Source organism: Callionymus lyra, chromosome 3, assembly GCF_982586985.1.
Source record: "Callionymus lyra chromosome 3, fCalLyr1.hap1.1, whole genome shotgun sequence".
In the NCBI taxonomy this organism is placed as follows: Eukaryota; Metazoa; Chordata; class Actinopteri; order Syngnathiformes; family Callionymidae; genus Callionymus; species Callionymus lyra.
The window spans coordinates 20,663,724-20,684,836 of record NC_141820.1 but is presented as its reverse complement, the minus strand read 5'-3'; the positions used below and the strand labels follow the sequence as shown (position 1 = coordinate 20,684,836).

The 21,113-nt window shown below is 38.7% G+C and overlaps 1 protein-coding gene across 1 annotated transcript in view; it reads right to left on the bottom strand.

The window, feature by feature from the left end:
• Nucleotides 1-21,113, bottom strand: part of phf21b (PHD finger protein 21B) — a 49,741-nt gene that overhangs the window by 11,662 nt on the left and 16,966 nt on the right. The window contains exons 2-3 of the mRNA XM_087786952.1: nucleotides 16,391-16,435; nucleotides 161-421 (exon numbers count right to left, since the gene is read on the bottom strand). Coding sequence (XP_087643078.1) covers nucleotides 161-421; nucleotides 16,391-16,435 — 306 coding nt within the window. The remainder of the gene's footprint in view (nucleotides 1-160; nucleotides 422-16,390; nucleotides 16,436-21,113) is intronic.

Sequence of the window (21,113 nt, the reverse complement as noted above, 5' to 3'; positions counted from 1 at the left end):
ATATTCCAAAACTAATATCTAAAAATGATAAACCAGTTCAGAACTTCTAGACCTAAAAACCAGCAGTGAAGGCATGTGTAAAACTTTACAAACTCACTCTTCAACAGTGACTAGCAGCACAAACGGCATATTTGTCTGATGACGTGTTCTATGGTGATACCTGTGAGGGAGGCAGCTCTGCCCTCCTGCTGCTGAACGGTAGGTGGACTCCGACGGGCGTCACCCTGCCACCGGTCTGTAGGTTGATGGGTGAGGTCTGCAGCGGCTCTGCGCTCGACACCTTCTGTCCGTTGATGTGTGCCGTCACCATGGTAACTGGGGTCTTGGCCGGCACCACGGAGATGGAGATGCCCTGGCTGGGAGATTTGATGAGCGACAGTGGCTTGGTCGTCCCTACCGGACAAGTTCTGACAGCCAGCTTCTGCAAGACACACACAGATGGAAACGGAGGGTTATTAAGTGAAGACGACCGATCTCGCCACTTCTGCCGTGACTTCGACGGAGCCACAGATTTAATCTCTCGGCACTTGTTAGAAGAGGTACGGTAACAACCTGTGTCTCAAGCCGACACTGATCCCTCGCTTCTCGACTTCCCATTCAACCGGTCTTTTCACACACAATCACACACCATCCCCCAACAGAGCTCCACCTCCTTCTGCTCTTCATGGAAAGAAAATACATCTTATGGAGAGGAGATAAGAACATCTCTTTCCCCTCTGTTTCACCCTCACGCGACTGCGACGACCAGTCTCTCTAAATATTTTATATTCCTTCCAGTTTTTTTTTTTTCCTCTAGTCGTCTACGGACCACCGTGTGGCTGAGGGGAGGGGTTTTGATGGAAAGGGGGGATTTCGTTCTCTCCTGCAGTTGGCGCTCCCGAGTGTCTTCACTCATAATTACATCTATAACTGAGGCAGCGCTTCGATTACATCAACTCTCCAGGAAGCAGACTAGAAAACGTTCACACATCTGCGCAGTATTATATCCGGTTATCAACACGTGATCGTCTCCACAACTGGAGGCACTTGTTTTTTTTTTCTCCATTACGTGGGCTCTTTAGGTGAAAGAACCAGCAACAAAACAGGGATGAGGGGGTGTATGGGGGGGGGGTCTGCTCCACATTCATTCAGCTGCTCCGCTGTGCTTCTAATCAAAGAGTCCTTGAAACAGAAGCCGGAGACAAACCCCCGACTTCAGATACAACAGAAGGCGGTTAAAGCAGAGCTCCTTTGTGAGTAAAAAGCCCCCTCTGGGACCATCCAAGGTCGCTTCCAGGGGTCAGCGAAATTAAGAATAGTTCATCACAACTTTTATTTACAATCTTTCAGTCAAAATGAAACGTGACCTCAGCCATGACTCTTTAGGCATTTACATTTTCAATTATGAGGGAACAGATGGGTCCCAAACATGAGTTTGGATAATTTCCTGTTTGCTTACAAAAGAAATAAGATAATGATCAACAGCAGATTCATAAAAAAAAAAAAATCTGATAACCAAGAAGTGGTCTAACCGAGTCTAGTTTAATTGCAAGTGCACTCCCTCGACCACTAAAGTCAACTATAAATATACCAAATTGTAAAAAGGTAAATCATTGTTGCGAGAACGTCTTAAAACAGGCAGCATGCTTCTCAGCAACAACAAATTGTCACAAATGATGTTAATAAGGACAAAAAAGTTAGAAAATAAAAACCTAACTTGGCTATTGATGAAAAAACCTGTAGCAAAGATTTTTTTCTTCTCCTTTCACCATTAATTCAAAGCCACAGATGTATTAATTGTTCCGAGGACAAAGAGCAGGCACATTGTTTGCATCAGACCGATGCAGTCCACGGGAGGCAGCATGCATCTGGACCCAGGGGCCGTCAACTCTCTCCATTCAACACTTGCTGTAGCCGGGGCACCTCTGATTGTCTCAAAGGTCACTGATTTAAAGGCTCCACGAGTCCATGAGCCAGGATTGGGCCTCCTGCTGCGAGCCAAACACCAGATGAATGAATACACAGAACGTGACAGCAGCAGGTAGCCGATAAAGACACTTTTAACAGGATTTTACTGCCACCTGCAACTCCTCCCACCGACTGTACTTCCACTCATTTCGATGCGTGATTGTTCTTATTATATTAAAATTAAAGTAGAACAGAACATTTTATTAACTTCTAAGATAGTCAAACCAACTCATTAAGATTGTGTTGTATATATAATCGGGAATAGGGCTGTGTATTGGCAAGAATCTGGCAATAGCATACATATAGACAAGACGATATATAACAATATTGTAGGAACAACGATAGGTTGTTTCTTTTAAAGAACTTAATTTTACAAAAACCATCACTGCAAACATTAAATGCTATTACGTGCATTAGTAGATGCACATGAGTTACAGTAAGATGGAGAGAAAAATCATTAACTTGACGTCACCACAGTCATGCTTTTTTAAAAAGCCAAAATAGGTCCAAACATCAGCTTTAAAAGCTGAATAAATGCTTTGAATATTTGAGTGTTAATTGTAAATGAATGTATGGGAAAAAATAATAATAAACAGACACTATTGAAATATAACCTGTAAAATAACTATGAATAAAAGCAATAATAATACTTTTATGCATGCATGCATATATATATATATATATATATATATACACACACACATTACATCGATACAGTGCTATTCATAGATACAGTATTCGGGGGGAAAAATATCGTAATTCTTTGGAATATACCTGCAACGTGTATTTACCCCGTCCTTTTTTCTTAAAATTAGCTTAAAAAGAAACACTGTTGTCAAATGTGGTTTAATACATTTTGTGCAATCTTTCAAAATAGATAGATAGTACCATAAAGTAAAAAAAACAAAGCATTACAACAATAGCCACGATGAGGAAACTGAAAGGATTGCTAGAAGTTGAGTCATCAAGATGGAAAATTCCACCTGCCCCCGAGTACAACGCTGCTCCCTAAAACAATTGTTTTTGTCACCTGCCTGTTAACACAAGTCTATTTCAGCAAGGTGATAATGGCACTTGCAGCACCCAGGTATGGATTTCCAGAGTAAGTGGGATCGGCTAATGTACACGGAGTGTAAAAAAAGACACTGCACAGACCAGAGGAGTGTCTAACTGCTTCTCCTTGATGGACAAGGAGCTGACAGAACGCTTAAAAGCTGCTTTTTGTTGCCTGTCAAATAAAGTAGGAGCACAGAGAGAAATGCGACGGTCGTTACGTGGAGGGTGTGATCAGCATGAAACGTCTTGGACATCACCCCTGGAGAGGTGCATTCTGGGTGACACGGCCGCCCAGGAGAGGAGCAGGCAAAATCTTAACAAGGCTCTTCTTTTTTTTTTTAGCCACAAACAGGTAAATTAGACCAGGGGGGCTTTGATCCGATCTGCTTTCATCCACACCGAAGGAACCCGGGTGGAAATGGGCCATTTTTTTTTTTTACAAGCAACAACTCACTTAGGGGAGAAAAAGTTCTCTTCATCTGCGAGATCCAAATGTCAGACTGAAGCAGACAAGAATCACTCCGCTGAACAGACCACGTCTGCTCTGGACGAGCGGAGATTTCTATTCAATTCACTCATGATAAGGTCATGAATAAATAGAGGTGTGACTGTAGACTCAAACACAAGGAAACATTTTCTGTGTTTTATTACTTGCTTGGATACATGACTTTTACATTTTTGTCTTTTTTTTCCCCCAGAATTAAACATCAATTATGTGTGCTTCTTAATAGATGATGTTGAAACACTTCCGCCAGTGTGAGTAAACAAACAAGTGTTTATTTGTGCATGTGTACTGTTGCCAAGAAAAGCATGTGAAGAAATGGTTAAGGGAAGGGGTTTGAATTTTGATTCGAAGGAAAAAGAAAAATAAAGCCACATTGATATGACTGTGTTGTAATCTTATTGTTGCATTATAATACAATTTGTTGACAAAAAAAAAAAAGAAAAACAATTATTTTTGCTTCTTTTTTATTTATTTATTTTTAATCACAGAAGACTCGTGTCAGCAGCAATGCAAATGTTGATGTCTCTCTAGCTTGTCACCGCTTTGAAAGCTAAGGTGTGAAAGTGTTTGGCCATGTTTGTTTGGCCCTCAGCCATTTTCATCAAAGTCGGATTTTAGATATCTTTATCCGTCTAAAGTCCACACGGAATATGATTAAGTTTCCAGCGACGAGACGTCCTCCCAACATCTCGTCGCTCTACCACTGACGGTCCACAGCCAATCCCATCTCACGCTGTTCAACAACATCCATCAACAACTCTCTCTCGCTCTCCTTCGTCTTTACCCCGGAAACGGAAACACTCTTCCTCCAACTCAAGCCATCAGTCAGTCGCTCAGTCTCATGACAACTTCACTGACCTACCACCAAAAAAAAAAAAAACACCACAGAATGAATGAATCTGTGGTTCAGTTTTATAAAAAGAAGGGAAAATAAAGATGGAGACAAGGATGGGTATGTAGGGATGGATAAGTCCATGTAATAAAATTGAGGGGTTTTGAGTTTATAAACATTGTGAGAATGGGTAAAATGTTGATGACAGTTTGGCAAAGTTTTATATAATATATAATGGTGAAACATTTTTTGCAAAAACCACCGACCACTGTGTTACTATTCATCACTGGAAAAATTCAGCTATTTGTTATTTAAAAGTTGGTGTTGGGATCATTAGTGCAGATTTTCCAACACAATTCTCGCTTTTCTTCATTTTTTTTCATCATTTTTTTTAATCATTTTTAGTGGATGTTTTGGTAACTCAGTCAGATGTTCCATCACTTCCTATAAATGGAAAGATGCTTGTGAATAAACAAGAAATAATAATGGTCTGACCATGTTTGCTCCAGTTGATGTGTCAACATAAAGACAATAGATGAGATGGAGTAAAATTGAGAAGCTCTGTCTTGTGGTTCAAAAATATAATGTTTGGTATCAACATAGTTTACTCCGTTGTTTCACCAGAAACGATAATGATGATATGAATCCCAATTGATAATACTTTAGTCGTCTTTACAATTCATTTTAAGAAATTCAACAGCGGCTGTGGAGTACATGTGTTAAACCAAATCTAAATAAAATAGTTCTAGGCGAGGGGGAATAAGCAGCACCACATGAACATGGCTTCCCTTTCTCCCGGCTGATTTGCTGAAGATGTTACAGAGTGCGGCTCTGGTTCCAGCTGACTCGTCTATCTGCTCCCAGAGTTTCAATTAACAAACTCCCTCAGCCAGCAAAGCCCAGCGCTGGTGGCGATCCGCGTGGAGAGGATCCATGTGGCAGAGTTCAAAACTACTGAGCGGGCATGAGCTGAGATCATAAGTCCGGAAATAGTCATTTTTTAAACTCCAACCGGGTTTTGCTGCTATAATCTGAGCATAGTTCATGTTTTTAATACTTGAAGAAATACTATCACTGGATGTAAATCACAGTTTTGGCAGTTCGCCCGACTTATTTAATAATGCAGCACGACTTGCGTTTGCTTCCAGATAACATTTCACCTTCTTTGAATCCTCAGAGTATGATGATCTAGGTGGTTGAAATCTATTTCAGTGTTTGGAGTTTCTCCATAAGAAATGATCAAATCCGTCTAAAACTGGTGTCAAAGGGCGAGTGCTGATGCAATATTGTCATTCAAACGTCACTAGACCGTTAACTAGAACCTTTTTTTCGATCCCACTCCAGGGTAAGATCTTCAGATGTTCCCCAGGAACTATTCTATTTATTCTCTCCTCACCTCTGCAATGCAGGAAAACAAGAACGTAAACAATATGGTGATAAAATAAATCTGAGAGTTTAGTATCATGATTTTAAGATGCAAGAAACTTTATAATGATATTATGATAACGGCTACTGACACGCTAAACGTACCGTCACACCTAAATCAGATTAAGAAAAGAAGACGTGATTTTAAGTGAGTTAGTTTAGCCTTTCGTTTGCCTCCAAATTCAAACATTCATAGTGTATTGTGTGCATTATACTCATCATTGATCACCGTGAAACTCAGCGAAGCACATTAATTCAAGCCTCAAGCATCACACGCATGCACGTATGCACCCATGCACAGTAGGCTTAAATCTTGACACCGGTCCATACTGAATAAACATCACACCATTATTGCTGCTCGACTACGCTCGTCATCCAAAGTACATGTGATTGAAATGTTTCAACATTTTCTTCCCAATGTCAACAGATCGAGAAAAGAGATAAGAAATCAGAGCAATCTCTGTAGTTCTCGTCCAATATTTAAACACATTTTGCTTCTTGATTTTCTGAGTCAGGTCCCAGTGACTCTTAAGTGCAGCATACTACTACTCGTCGGTCTCGCTCACCTGCTCAGGTGAAATGGAACTCAAAAAGTTCTAATGGATAGTTGTAAATACCCAAAAGGTGCCTAAAATGAGAAGGTGGTAAATGATCTTCCCCCGTTAACATCTTTTCTGCACGATGATAGTAAAATAAAAATCATAAAAATCCTAAACTATCATGACATTTCACAAAAATGCCAAGGACATGCTACATTAACTCACACCACATACAGCAAAGAAGAGTGATGAAGTTACACCAATGACTTCCTTTGTTCCTGTCACCCAACATTAAGTATCGGGGCGACCGTATATTTCAACGTAAAATGTGTTTTATGAAACAAAATATACATTGTATATGTCCTTCCTTTAATACACAGCAGTGGAATACAAGACAACAAGTCCTTTGGTTTCACAGATGAGAAAAATTAACTAATTTCGGTTGAAACTGTATAACAAGTGAAGAAAAGTCCAGTAAACCCTCCTGGCAACACAGAAGCTTATCACCGAGAGACACACAACAGGGTCTGGCCTGGGCCAAAGCTTGGCTTAGGGTCACCATGGAGACCAAGTCCCACCACATCCAGTGCCAGAATTTCCCACAGCGTGACCAGTGGCAGGAATTCAACCGGGAAATATATCAGAGCTCTTTCTTTTTTGTGGATTCACCAGTGATTGGTCCTGTACGTTCTCCAAACAGACTCAACTAACTCACGGTGAAGAGACCGATCAATTGAGTGACTTAACAAACGCACATGTAATCTAGCAAAGATGCGATTTCATTTTACTCACAACTTTTTAAACCTGTTCGCTGATGAAAACTGCAGAAAATGGGGAAATCAAACTGGGCATTACACACAAGACATATTTCTACATGTGTGTTTTCTTCACCTATGGAATCAATCAAACTATTCTTAGCAGCCAAATACAATTATCTTTATTTATTATCATTATTATTAATTATATAATCCCGCAGTACATTTAGAATAGTTTTAGTGCATTTATTTTACATAATAATTGAAAGTCAAGATTGAATTATGATAATTTTCACTTAGTGTTTCCCCTTCAGGCCAGTATACTAGTACGCTTCCCATTGTCTGGCTTTCAAAACAAAAGGAAGAATTTTGTTCCAAAACAAGACAAATATAAAGCAAGTTGCTAAAGAAGAAACAAAAGCTAAGCTGTGGGAACGTCTCAGCCAGCAGCGATTTAAATCTCCGATCTGAGCTAATTAGGTTTCATGATCGGCAGCACAAGTGAACGTTTGAAAGAGTGGCGACTATTTCTCCATGTTCACACCATTTAAGTCAGAGTGAGTGATTTGCAGAGAAAGTGAATGGTATTCCAGGCCGCTGTGTCTCTCACCGGTGATCCTGTCAATAAAAATAAATGATTAAACCTGCGCATTGACAGAAAAACACCCCACTGCTTTCATTAAGAAATAAACTGCTGCGCACGTCTCTGTGATTCAAAGTGATGTTGGAGTGAAGGCCAAAAGAACCAGAGAGAGTGATTTCTCATTTATTCCACGTCTGCATCTCACAGAAATGTTGCTATAGAGACTCATCACTCGATCACGGTCGAGTTGGCCCAGCAGGGAACACGGCGGCGCACATGTAAACAACGAGAAGAGGGTAAAAACGAGAGACGGAGCAGCAGGATTTTGGGCCATTCTTCTAGGTTTTTGGTTTGAAAGACACTTGGCCATCACTCCAAAGGCTGCCCCGGCTGATTCCTGTCAAATGTTCCCGAGCACAAGGGCTACATGAAAATGACTAGTGGAAAAATAAATGTTCTTGCTTTTTTCTTTTAGCCGCATCTTAGATGCAGGTTTGGACCGTTTCATCCTCCGTTATCCTCTTACTACATCCCGGTGTCAACGTTAAAACGTCTCTGGCTTTATATTAACAATGAACTTTGAAAATTTGAACTACGAATATCTGTCTCAAATACAACTTTTTTCGTTCCATTTCCCAACTATACATAATTTTCAATTTTTTTTAAATAACAATTGAGAACTGAAATGCTAACAAAACAAATTTATCTTTGAGAAAATCGAAGTGAATTCAATGTCAAACAAAGTGAACAAATGAATTAACTAGCTAAAGAAGTAATACATATGCACTGGCCAAAAAAAATGGCAAGGTTGTTTGCAGTAAAAAGAGTATATGAAATGTCAGGTTTCACTGTATGAGCCCTGGCCTCGTCCCTCAGACTTCACAACACGGCTGAGCAAGGCTATGTACAGCAATAACAGGTGGTTCAAACTCATTTAACTTGGTCTTCAAATCCCACAATTTATTACAAATGTAAATTTCTACAACAATCTGTGATGCAATGTGAACTGCAATATGGTGAGGGACTACACATTAATGTTTTTCTGGCACACTACAAAGTAACATAATGGTGTTTTTGGAGGTTGGAAAAAATAAATTAGTCATCAACCATAATATACGTTCCAGTTTGCTACTTCTTGCCAGCACCGTCCTTTCATTAACTCCCAGAAACAAAATGCCAACAATGGCATGAATGAGAAGCAGTGGAGACAAAACCTAGTTTAGATTCATTACTGGGACGCAGGCGTTGTATTTTCAGGGAAGAACTTGCACTTGAAGCTTATGCCTAGAATATTGATTATGAATAATACAATGGAAATGCATTGAAAGGTCAGAGAGTATAATCATTGATGAGCAGAGAGAGCCTGAATTATGATTCTCCACCTGAGTAATCAATGGAGTGAAGAGCGTGAAAGACCGGAAAAAGAAGTTGATTAAATGCCATTTGCAAGCCTTTATCTGATGAAGACCTTCGTTCTACCATGTGTGCACTTACAAAGAGAGGCGGTTGCTTCGATCCCATTCTACGACGGAGCTTATACAACAATTCAAAACGAATACATTGAAACAAAATCATGTTACAAAAGGAACTCGATAGCAAACCTTTTTTTAGTTTAGCATAAGGTCAACAAATGATTGAGCAGATACACGCTGCGTTATCTTGACGTGTCAAAAGAAATATCCCTCTCTATTTTGAGCGGCTCCCAGACAATTAACTCAAACATATGCCGAGAATTCACAAGATTGTCAAGCAGATTTGAAGCAATTCATTAGAGCTGAAGAGCAATATCTTCTCCATCAATTCTGGTTTGAAACAGCTGGTCTTGGAATAATACGACGTCCAAGTAGATCACAATCTTTAATACATATGGCGGCTTTGATAAATCTTTTTTTTTTTCAAAGGCTTTATCTTATTTTATTGACATATCTTCAATTATCTAAATTAGTTTTGTTTGTTTTTTAGCTGCTTCCAATCTCCCTAAAGTTTAGCTTTTGATTTCATAAACTAATAAAATCAGACGCACAGTTTGGTTTTATTCCATTTTCCGTGTCGTCATTTAACCGTGGTCAGTCATGTGAGCCTGACTGCAGAGATTCTCATTCGTTTAATGCTTTTAAATGTTCTTTTCTTTTAATACATCAGCCATCTTTGAAGGAATCATGGAGCTCCTTATAGAGAAGATCTATTGTGCTCAAAGATGACTGAGCTCCTCAACCCATCCCTCTTAGGACGCACAGCTGTGCCAATAAAAAAGAAAAAAAACAAAAGAACATGATGATTTCAAGAATTGAAAATCCTAGTTACCGAGTCAATTGTTTGAACTCACAAAGATATTTTTCCGGGCTCCAGTTTTACTCTTGAACACCTTCACAATCTGTCTTTTTATACATGGGATGGGTAAGAGCTGCATGTAATAAGTATTTAACCTGTATGTATTTCGTCTTTTTTTTTTTTTTTTTTAAAAACAAAAAACATAAGATTCATTTGATGTAACTAAAAAAATTAAATGAAAATATATCAATAATGGATTATGTGTTTAAAATACATTCATTAAGTATGTAAAGCATGTAAAAATGTAACTGGCAGTACAGTTGTCTGTTTAAATTAAGACTTCTAAGACTTTAAAACTTTGGCTAGCAGGGATGAAGTCATTCTGAGCAACATTTTAGTCATTTGAGGACAGAAATTATTCATGATAGAGACAAGTCAAACGAGAACGTGATTCACTAAATTCAAAAGTGAAAAAAAAAAAAAAGATATTTGGGGGAATGTTTTGGCCAAATTAAATCATTCATATGTAGGGGTTTTTTTTGGGTTGGCTTGGTTTTGTGAGACAAGCCAAGTTAGTGAGGACAAGTGTTTATATACAACCCAAACAAGAGTTATGCTGGCCGCACAGTCTTTCTCCTACAAAATCAGATTTTATGTGCAAGATCCTGAAAGGAAACGTCCATAAAGAAAGTTTATAGAACTCCAGGATAATGGCATATTGAATTGTATCCCCTTAGTTTGTTCTCTGAAGGAGGAACATGACTGAAGGACAAATTGAGCATAAATTTGAGAATCGTCCTGCCAGCCAGCGTTTACCCTCGCTCTCGTAAATAACTTCACATATGGCACATTTATTAATTCAGTCTGAACTTGGCACTGTGGCAAGGAGAACCGAGAGCTGTAGACCAGAATGAGAGAATGTGAGGGGGTTCAATAGGCCTGCGGGGGGGCTACTGTGCCAGGGTCAAAGCCATGCGTTGGTTTGCAAAGAAAACAAGCATTTAACATGTTGGATTAGCAGGATTAAAGACATCTGTTGAGCAAACTGAGAAGATTCACAGAATTTAAGACTCAACCTCTAGTGGCCTGATTTTTGCAAAGCAAATGTCAAAGTCTGGAAGTGATGATCTGGAAAACACAGACAGGCTTCAAAAGGGTAACGCAACTTTTTCTAAATAAAAATAATAGAAACTGAAAAGTCAATGTTCTGTGATTAATGACTGCATCCCATCTTCTTACGGTATCTTCTTTACAGGCTTTACAGTTTATGTGTAGGTTTAAAAAAGAAATGCTTTTTATACTGGCATGTAAAAAGAAAAAAACAGGCCTGATGTCATAGCCGGAGATATAAAAAAACATAGAGTGAGCTACATTCAATTCAAAGTGACCTTTTTTGATGACACGTCCTTGAGTAAAAAGATTCCCACAATGCATCCTACACACAATACATCGCAAGTTATTTTTGTGAAAAGGTAGATTTTCCTTTAAGCCGATCCATTTACCTAGTTTAAGATCATTCGAAAAAGAGTTTGAAAGTAAGATTAACCACATAAATAAACATAAACAATATTTTTATTGTTTAGATTTGCAATCCAACTTTTCTTACTCACTCACATGTTTTCATGCTTTCATCATGACCTTGTTTAGAAGTTTTTGAAGATTTTCTCTCCAGAAAACCAAAGTGTTATCAGTGGGTGGGGATTTATTACATTTTCTAATGTAAATAGGTCAATGAAAAGAGAGTTTTGTACAAACAGACACATACTGATGAGTACAATAGAGTCCAACATCTATTTAAGACACACTTAAATTAACACGTTAGTTGAACTTTACCCTGTGTTTGGTGTTTTTTCCCCTCAAATGTAACATTTATAGTATGTTCAATGGACTGTCAAAAAAAAATACTATGACAGCTTACCACCATTTGATCAATGCCCACTATTGCCATCATGAAATATCAAAACCAGTAATTGTTAAATAGTGCACTGGCCATGCACTTTTTAAATGTGTGTCATGTGATACACGTATTCCAGTTCTTTATAGCTCATGGAATTTGAATCAAAAGTGAACCAAACAAGTGTCTGACAGGTTGAAGTTAAGACCTTTTCAACTTTGTTCTCAAAGGTTTCCCTTCACTGAATGATGGAGTGAAGGAGGGTAGGACAGCTGGCCTCCCACAGACAGAGAGGGGGAGGCGGGGGTGAGTCTGAGGGGGAGGAGGGGCATCGCTGAAGGCCAGCAGATGGACCCTCGCAAACAATAGAGGCGGACAGATGTAGTCACAAAGAACCAACACACACTCAGACTCGAGCTTACTTTACTAAACCCTCAGAAGACTTTGTGCTGCGGCACCTGAAAGTGCAGTTCTGCGAGCTGTCAATAGAGGCAGCAATAAAAAAAACAACGTTTTAGTTAGAAACACTCAGTAGTAGTTAGCTTGAAGGTTTTTTTTTGTTGTAACTAGTTGCAGTATTTATACGTGATCCTGTTCCCTACAGAAAGTGAATGTGAACCCAATCTATGAACCTTAAATCTTAAACACTAAGTAGAAACCTGCCCTTGCTTTTCAAAATTCATAATTACATTTTAGACCATTAAATAAAGTGACTTTTGAGTGAGGTATACACCCAATGCACTTTTTTTTATTTCAACAAACATACACAGGAAAATAATTGTAAACCATTTACCTTAACTACAGATTTTTAATTTAATTGTTATGAACAATGAGTAAAAATAATAATTATTAATACATATCTTATAAGTAAGATAATTAAAAAACGTTATACATATTGTATGGTCAAAATAAATGACATATTTGTAATTGTAATTGTAAATTGTGAAACAGCCAAGGGGGACATCGTTTACCAAAATAATAACTTCTGGTTCGCACAAACTTTTACTTTTGAAAAAAAAAAAAAAAAGGCAGTAACAAGTGAACATCTGCTGGCGCATCATCAGCATGTCTATCTTTCTACAGTCATTGGAGAACTTCCTGCAGTCACCCAGGGGGCTTGCAGGGACAAAGAGGGTTTCCGTCCTCATCCCAACCCCCCTCTTATGAGAGGCGACGGCCTCAGGCCAGCAGGGAAACATCCCAACACTCCACGAGCACAGACACACACCGGGGGCGGAGCCAGGGCGGCGTTTGAGACGAGAGAAATCTAAAGATCATTGGGTCAGGTCTGCTCCGGGACACGGCTGATGAATATTTAAAAGAAAGGAATTACTTAAAAGCATTAAAAAATCATAAATATTAATTTAACAAATGGAGATTAACAAATAATAACAAACATGATTCATTAGCAGTTTCACTTTTGTAACCCATTTTTTAACCTTAAAAAACATGAGTTCTAAGTAGCGAAACTATTAAGAAAAAATAATTATAAAACAAAGAAAATAAATAACATAACATTCTTATTCTTAATATACCTGTACACAGAATGAAGTAATATAGACACAAACTTTATATTAATACAAATGAAATTGTCTTTATCTTTAGACTTAGATTGTGTCATCTTGTTCTTTCTCTTCATGTTCTTGTTATTATTTTGATTTATTTTTTATTTTTTATGAAAAATTGCTGTATTTTCTGTGGCTATTGGAAAAAAAAACAATTTCCCGAAGGAGACCTTCTGAGGGATCAATAAAGTTTTATCTTACCTTAAAATTAATATCAACTTGTTTTCACTTCTGAACAGCCAATGATCACTTGACTAAAAATACATTCCAATTTAATGATGCCCTTGCAAAAGAGTTCCAAAACAAGAATAGTAGTTCCTGTGTCAAGCCTAGATCTAGACCTAAAAGAAAGTTACAGCCAGTAAAAATGTGGACAACATGATGTGTCGTTATATCTATATTTAAGAAAGATTCCCATATTCCTAATTTTGTCATACCGCCTCTTTATTTTGTTCTGTTGCCTTAAGAGCTTCCCGTCAGTTTGTGGAGGAGGTGTGGAGTTCCATCGCTGCTCTCTATCTGCCTCCTCTGCCTTCGCGCCTCACCAAGTGTGACGGCTTCTAATATCACGTGTTTGGATTGGGACGACGTGCAAATATTGACCCTGCAGCTCTGGAAGGATGAGGTCTGCACCGGAGAGGGAGTGTTTTTCGCAGGTTAGGGCGGCAGACTCGTCCAACTACACCGGAGGAATGACGGCGTGAGGTCTTACTGCCCACGACTGTCTTCAAATAACCTGTGGGTATGACTACGCCAAGAGAATATGGTAGATTTCATCATCAGATACAGTTAAGTAAGTAAGTAAGTAAGTAATTTTTATTTGTATAGCGCTTTTCCAGACCAGGGTCACAAAGCACTTAAACAATCAAAACAATATTCGATAAAGTATATACTTTAAAGGTCAAGATAAAACTGATAACACAACAGGAGTTCCAGAAAATCAAGGAAAAGCCTGAACAAATAGAAACGTCTTAAGATGTTTCTTAAAGGAGTCAGTAGACTCCATCAAGTGCAAAGAGAGAGGAAGATCGTTCCAAAGCTTAGGAGCAACAGCCTGAAAAGATTTCTCTCCTCTGGTCCTGAACCGTGTGCGTGGAACCATCAGTAGATTCTGATCCACAGACCGCAGAGCCCGAGCTGGGGTGTAAGGCTGGATCAGATCAGTGATGTAAGGAGGAGCCTGACCATGAATAGCTCTAGATGTTAACCATGGAGTATTGGTACTGATACCTTCACTTTGATACCGGTTCCTGAATGATACTTTTTTATTTTATTTTAAGATCAGTTCTTACAAAAGGAAATTGGTACAAATCCTGAACTACATTTTTCAGCTTTAGTAACTTTCTACTTCCATGTTTTCTTACAGAAAAAAAACGCATAACACATAATTTCCAGAGCACAACATCCAGATGTTCAGTCCTACAATTGTGGTCGGTCCCACAAAAGAACCGAAGTTTAATAACCAGCCCAAGTTGTTATCGCATAATCGATAATGATATACAAAAGCTAATAACAAAAAGCTATAGCTGGCGTTGACGTCAATACATTCCAATGCTCCGACAGCTTTTTACAAAAGTTTCCATGAAGATATATGTAGGTTCTCCTCAAACTCGTTCCCTCACGGACTCGAATGATTATCAGCCAACAGCCAATTACAGAGCTTTTAACAAGTGGCCGCCATTAAAAGCAAGCATCCCCTTCCTTCCCCGAACTCCCCTCTCGCTCCGACTCTTTTCCACACCATTATGGCTCATCCACAATCACTTCAAATTAGATCTAGCAGTCAATACCAGAAGTCAATATTTAATTTGCTCACAGCAGGTGGTGATTTAGTGGCGTACGTGGTGGACCGCCGTACGGAACACCATTACGGAGCTCGGCAAGGCCAGACATGTCTGACTCTGCACATGTGCAGCCGAGGGAAGGTCGTGAACCAGACACAGATTGATTCACGCAGGAGTGTTCGGAGTTAAGCCTGGTGTGGGATTATAAAACTCAAACAGAGGTCAAACCGAGTCCAGATTCATTGAGAATTCAGATTAAGGAGTTACAAATTCTCCTGGTGTTTAAAGGCAAGTTGAAAGCCATTGGAAATTGGAACATCCTTAAGTCGATCACGATTGTTAACATTATAATTAACAAACTTAAATAATTAATTATGTCATTGTCTAAAAGGCCAAATCAAGTTTGAGTAGAACCAACTATCAATGACAATTTAAATATGAATGATACAGACAAAACTATTTCAAGTGTTCACACACCAATGTCAAGGCAAAAAACATGTCGCAAATCTATCACAGAAACAACATAAAGGCTTTTAATTAGTTTCTACATCGCTGAACCGTGAGCAAGAATAAATGCACGGAACCCAAAAAAAGTATGTTACATCTTCAGTAGCACAACTCTGAAATGAAACCTACACATAATGAGCCGCGACTGGTGCGTTCGCTCTTTTGTTTCTCTGTGAAAGTCGCCAAAGAGACGGTTTCCATTCTTCAGCACTTTCCCCACAGTCACAAGTGCTTACTGTCACTTTAGAGGGGAAACTGCTCGCTCGACTTTTTCAACCTGAGACGGAGGACAATCACTTGTTTTCTACTGAATAGAGAAAGACGTTTTCAAAAGGAGGTTGACCTCATATGTACTCTTAGGCAAGAAGGGAAAATATAAATTGTCTATTTAAAAAAAAAAATGTATTCTCCTTTTCTCATCAGGTGTTGCCACTGCAGGCCAACGTCCTCCACCTTAACCTATTTGTTTCCTCCTTCATGATCATACTTGTCCTCTTCATGTCCTCACTTACTACATCCATGAACCTCATATGTTTGCCATCTCCTCGATCATTGACCTTTTCCACTCTCCAAACCAAAAAACCTCCAGAGGGTTTAAAGAATACGACTTGTATGGATGAGAAGTGAGTGATGAGGGAGAGTGAGTAAATTCAGTGGTGGTTGTGAAAAAAATATATTGTAGTCAACAAATAATACGACATAATCAAAATACAAAGATGCATCTTACCTGTCCGTTCTGAAGTTCATTGAGACCTTTGCACAACGTTTGATTCTGAAACACAAAACGTTTTTTTTGGTTTATTCCCACATACTTAAGACTACTTTGATTCATATTTTTATTTCACAGCGTATTCCCTTAAATATAGCAATGCTAACACAACAAAAGTTACTAAACAAGTGTCCAGATTGCTTCTGTCACTCAATTTTATTTGAACTATAAATGCATGCAAGTAACTAGTTAGAAGTACATGAGAAGCTCATTAAAGCTTTGTTTCATTTCTCTTTATCAACACTCAAACATCCGAGACAAACTCCATCTGTCATTTGCAATCGTTTAGATATACATCCAAGCATCTGGAGACGAAGTGAGGAAGCAGCGGCGAGGGGGTGGGCGATTTGGACGAGTCCACAGATAAACAGCTTCATCGAGGATGCATCACACTTCGCACTGGGGAAATTTATCAGCAGAGTTTCGCATCAGATTTACTCTGGAGTAGAGCAGTGTTGCATCACGGAGAGATTAACGAACCGCGGAGCTCGGGACATTTCCTACATCAACACGCTGACAACTTCCTTTTTTACCGCAATCCTTCATATTCAGAGGCATTTTTTCCAAAAGTTGTTGGCGAACAATCCGCCAATTACAATGCAATGTGAAAAGTTTTTGCAAAGATTTCGATATTGAGTGAGAAATTATCAAAAGACTAAAAACTACAAAGACCAAACTAAATACTCAAGTTTCCGTTTTTTTTTCAAAATGATGATAACTTCTTAAACCTGTTTTTTCCTAAAATTGCAATGTGTTCGATTTTAAAACTTCTCAAATGTGTTCCAAATAGTTGAGTGAGTTGATGAATTAAATCAATGCCATTGTTTAGCTTTGGCACCTGAATTTATTAGACATTTTAAAACTCCCAAATCTAAAGAGATGCCAAATAGTAGAAAAAAAAACAATATAAAAGGATTTAATTTAGACAACATTTAAACCTCTGAAGGAAATTAAATCTGATATAGTGAGTATGTAAATTAGGCTGTGTGTCTATTTAGAAGCACATTATTAAAAGTCAGGGATGCCGCTCAGGAAGAGATATTCATCCGGCATATTTAACAAGCAAACCACATGACTGGAAGCCAGAAGACACTCATTGATGGAATAGTATTTTTTTTTTATGTGGAATTAATTATCATCATTATATATTAAAACAGAAACCATTTGGTGTTAAATATTTATTAACTTAACTCGCTCATTGTTTTAGCATCATATGATGTTATAAGCGGTCTATATATTGCACAAAACCAGCTTTCTTGTGTTTTCCCAGTGCAACAGAATGAGGAGAAGGGTTTCTCCAACATTTATAGCCGAACATCTGTTCGCATGGAGCTCAAACGGCTCATTCTTGATTCTTGTTTGGACAGAAGACTGTCTGGGGAGATTTAAGCAGAGCCGTTTGGCTAACTGGCGACCATCATCTCTAACTACTGAAACCACACTGACTCACGGGAAATGACGGCCACCTGTCACTTTTATCCGATTCCCTGCAGACAAGTCATGCATGGGCGAACCACTTCAAACTTCTATACATTTTAAATTACTTTTTGTTGTTTTAAAGTCGTCATCAATCTCAAGTATTTGTGCATTTTTAACATAATAAAATCATTATATAAATCGTCAACTACGCTATTACTTTACCGTCGTCTTTCACCTTGGAAATACAAGAAATAACTACACATAACAGATTTAAATTCACCTATGGAAAGTGTTGTTGTTCATAAGTATTTGGTGTAAACAGTAGCTAGTGAAGTGGCAGCTTAGACCCTCGTCTGTGGTCTAAAAAAGAAAAAACAGCCACTTGGGTAGAGCAAAGGCGACTTCTGGAGATTCAGCGAGGACGAGCGTCGATACCGAAGCTGCTCCGTAATTACACTGAGCCAGCAGCTGCTGCAGCAGCTTGGGGGGGAAAAGCAAAGTTCTTAGCTTTGTGACCAGTGGTTACAGCGCAGCGACAACAATGTCAGGCAACAAAGTTACTCTTTTGCTGAGAATAGAGACTCAGTCAGACGACGGAGCAAAAGAGATAAAGCTGAAATACTCGGTCGGGTAAAAACACAGCAAAACTATCCCCAATGTGAGGAAACTTCCACCTTATAAACAAGCTCAATATATCACCATATTTCTGAAAACAAGCAGATATGGGTTATGTTTTGTAAAATCACTGCAACTTTATATATATTTACATTGAGATGATAACACTAGAATACTGCCAATGAAAAGTACATACATTTATGCTGCTTTTCCTCCACATAAATGCACATTAAATATTATTAATACATTTGTAATACATTACATTGTTAGCATTTTATAATGAAATCCTGTTAAGACCAGACACTGCTTTTAGTTCAGACAGAAGTGAGTCCTTGTTATGTATAATATATTCAAGGAGAAACACACAAAAATGAACCACATGCCTGAGACATAAACAATAATGGAGAATCAACTTTGGAAAATTCCATTGCTAATCTCTTTCAAAACAAAACACGCAAACATAGCATCCATGCCGTTATCAGCAACGCAATATACGAAGATAACAAAAACAATTTGTCACCGTATGACTAATGGCGCTTGTTTCAAGACTGAAATGTACAAGTCCGATTTCATATTGAATGTTATTCTGGTACCAGCCTCACTACTTTCCTCCCTTAGCCTCTGGTGACTCCCGACCCAGAAAACAAACAACAGCGTTTACGTTCCTAAAAAAATGAAGAAAATAAATGGTCCGTTATCAAAAATCTTCCTCAAGAAATATTTGTGTTTCCGTTCCTTCAACTTGAGAAAAGGTGAAGTGCTCAGGTTTTTCCTTCGGGCTTTGATCATTCCTCTAATGTTCCAGAACATCGTGATCCACCAGCTTCCAATTTCCACTGGCCGTTTGTGAACACTCATTTCCACACAGGAAGCAATTTTCTCACTCAGTCTTTTTGATTTCAAAGAATTTCTCGTGGAGACTCAGCAGGAGTTGAATTCATCAGCTATCAGCGGCTCTCTGACGTAACCAGAGCAGAAGAGGAAGGAGACTCTGAATAGTTTAATAATGTGTGTCAGAGCCGGTCGGAACGGCTTCTATTCTGTTCGTCTCCAGCAGCTGATCAGACTGACAGTGAGCTCTGTTATTTTTCTCATGTTGCGAGATGAAATGGAAACGTGTCCAAATGGAGTCGGAGCAGATTTGAGTGACCAACACAATTCTGAGCAGTACAACTGGAAAGATGCCGAGGAGCGACAAAGAAAGTAGCCACCTCAGAATCATCATTGTGTTCTACTTATAATTAAAATATTTCCGTACATAGTTAAGACATTTACATTTAGATTCTTAAGGTGATCTCTGCTCAAACCCCCGTGTGCAATAACAGATCGTCTTCAAGTTAAACAAACCCGACTCTCCTCTTAAGGTCACTACATCCATGATCGCTTCATTAAAAGACAAACAGAACTCGACTATCAGTGGGAACTTGTCCTCCGTCCAGCAGCCTGTGAAGCTGCCCGTGTGTCTTCTAATTCCTTCAACACACTCGCCACACACCGTCTGCCATCTGCTTTGCTCTCACGTGCGCAGAAATGTAATGAGTTTGCCGTTTTAAAAGCCTGATATTTCTGCCGCGTTTGTACGTGCATTCGGATTCCTTTTCAAATTATTTCTGGCTTATCTAAGACAACAGAAGTAAACGGAGATGCTGACAAACACTGCAAAAGCAATTAAAAAAAATAGGCATTGGACAGAAATGCCCAGGAGAAACACATAAAAGGTTGGACTACACTGCCTCCATTTTCTTTCAATTGTTTGTTTTTTTTGTCATAAGTACTGTAGACTTTTTGGGCAATGTCCTACGGCACCATCACGCTAAACGGCTAAATTAACCCAATTAAAGTGGAGCTGCTGCCTGGAGGGATAGTGTTACTTCTATCCATATTGTCCCCCCACAGCCACTATTGTGTTCAGCTCACATTAGTCAATGGTCAGCTGAAGCGTCGCTTTTAGAAACGGAGTGATTACCATTTCACTCTGCTTATTGAAGAGAAAGAAAAGACTTGAGACACATCTGAGTAATATTTGAGAAATGAAAAAAAACAAAAAAACAACCTTGGCACAGTTTGTTCCAACTCTTAGTGAGGTAACAAAAGTGGTTAAATGAAGGCTTGTTTCCGTAGCAACGTGCCAAATATAACAGGCTTCCTTTTCCACACTTTTAAATAACACACATATTCACGTGTGAAAGACTTCTCAGGACTGCTGGCTCGGTCACGTTAAAACAGCTTCTAAACCTTCGTCCTGAAGGGAAGTTCATCAGAAGCTCTTGAGATGCAGCAACGAGATCATTTAGTTTAGTTTACTTCTTCCATCTTTCGTTCTCTGCCACCGAGTAGAACCGTTTACATTTTTATGGTCGCACCTGAAACCCGTACTTAAAGTGATGACTAATAATATAGCACCCTGTTAAAGAAGTGTGATTAAAGTATCCAGGCAAAATCTGTTATCAAAATATACATCTTAAAAGAGAGAACAAAAAAAAGGATAATAGAAACAGCTCACATGTTAGGAGAATAACTATGTATTTGAGAAATGAAAAGATATAAGATTGTGAAGGTAATGTCAATAAATGAATAGTGTGGCATACAGCAGTTTCTACTTTTATAATAACAATCTAACCATGAAGTGCACTGCCTGTATAATACC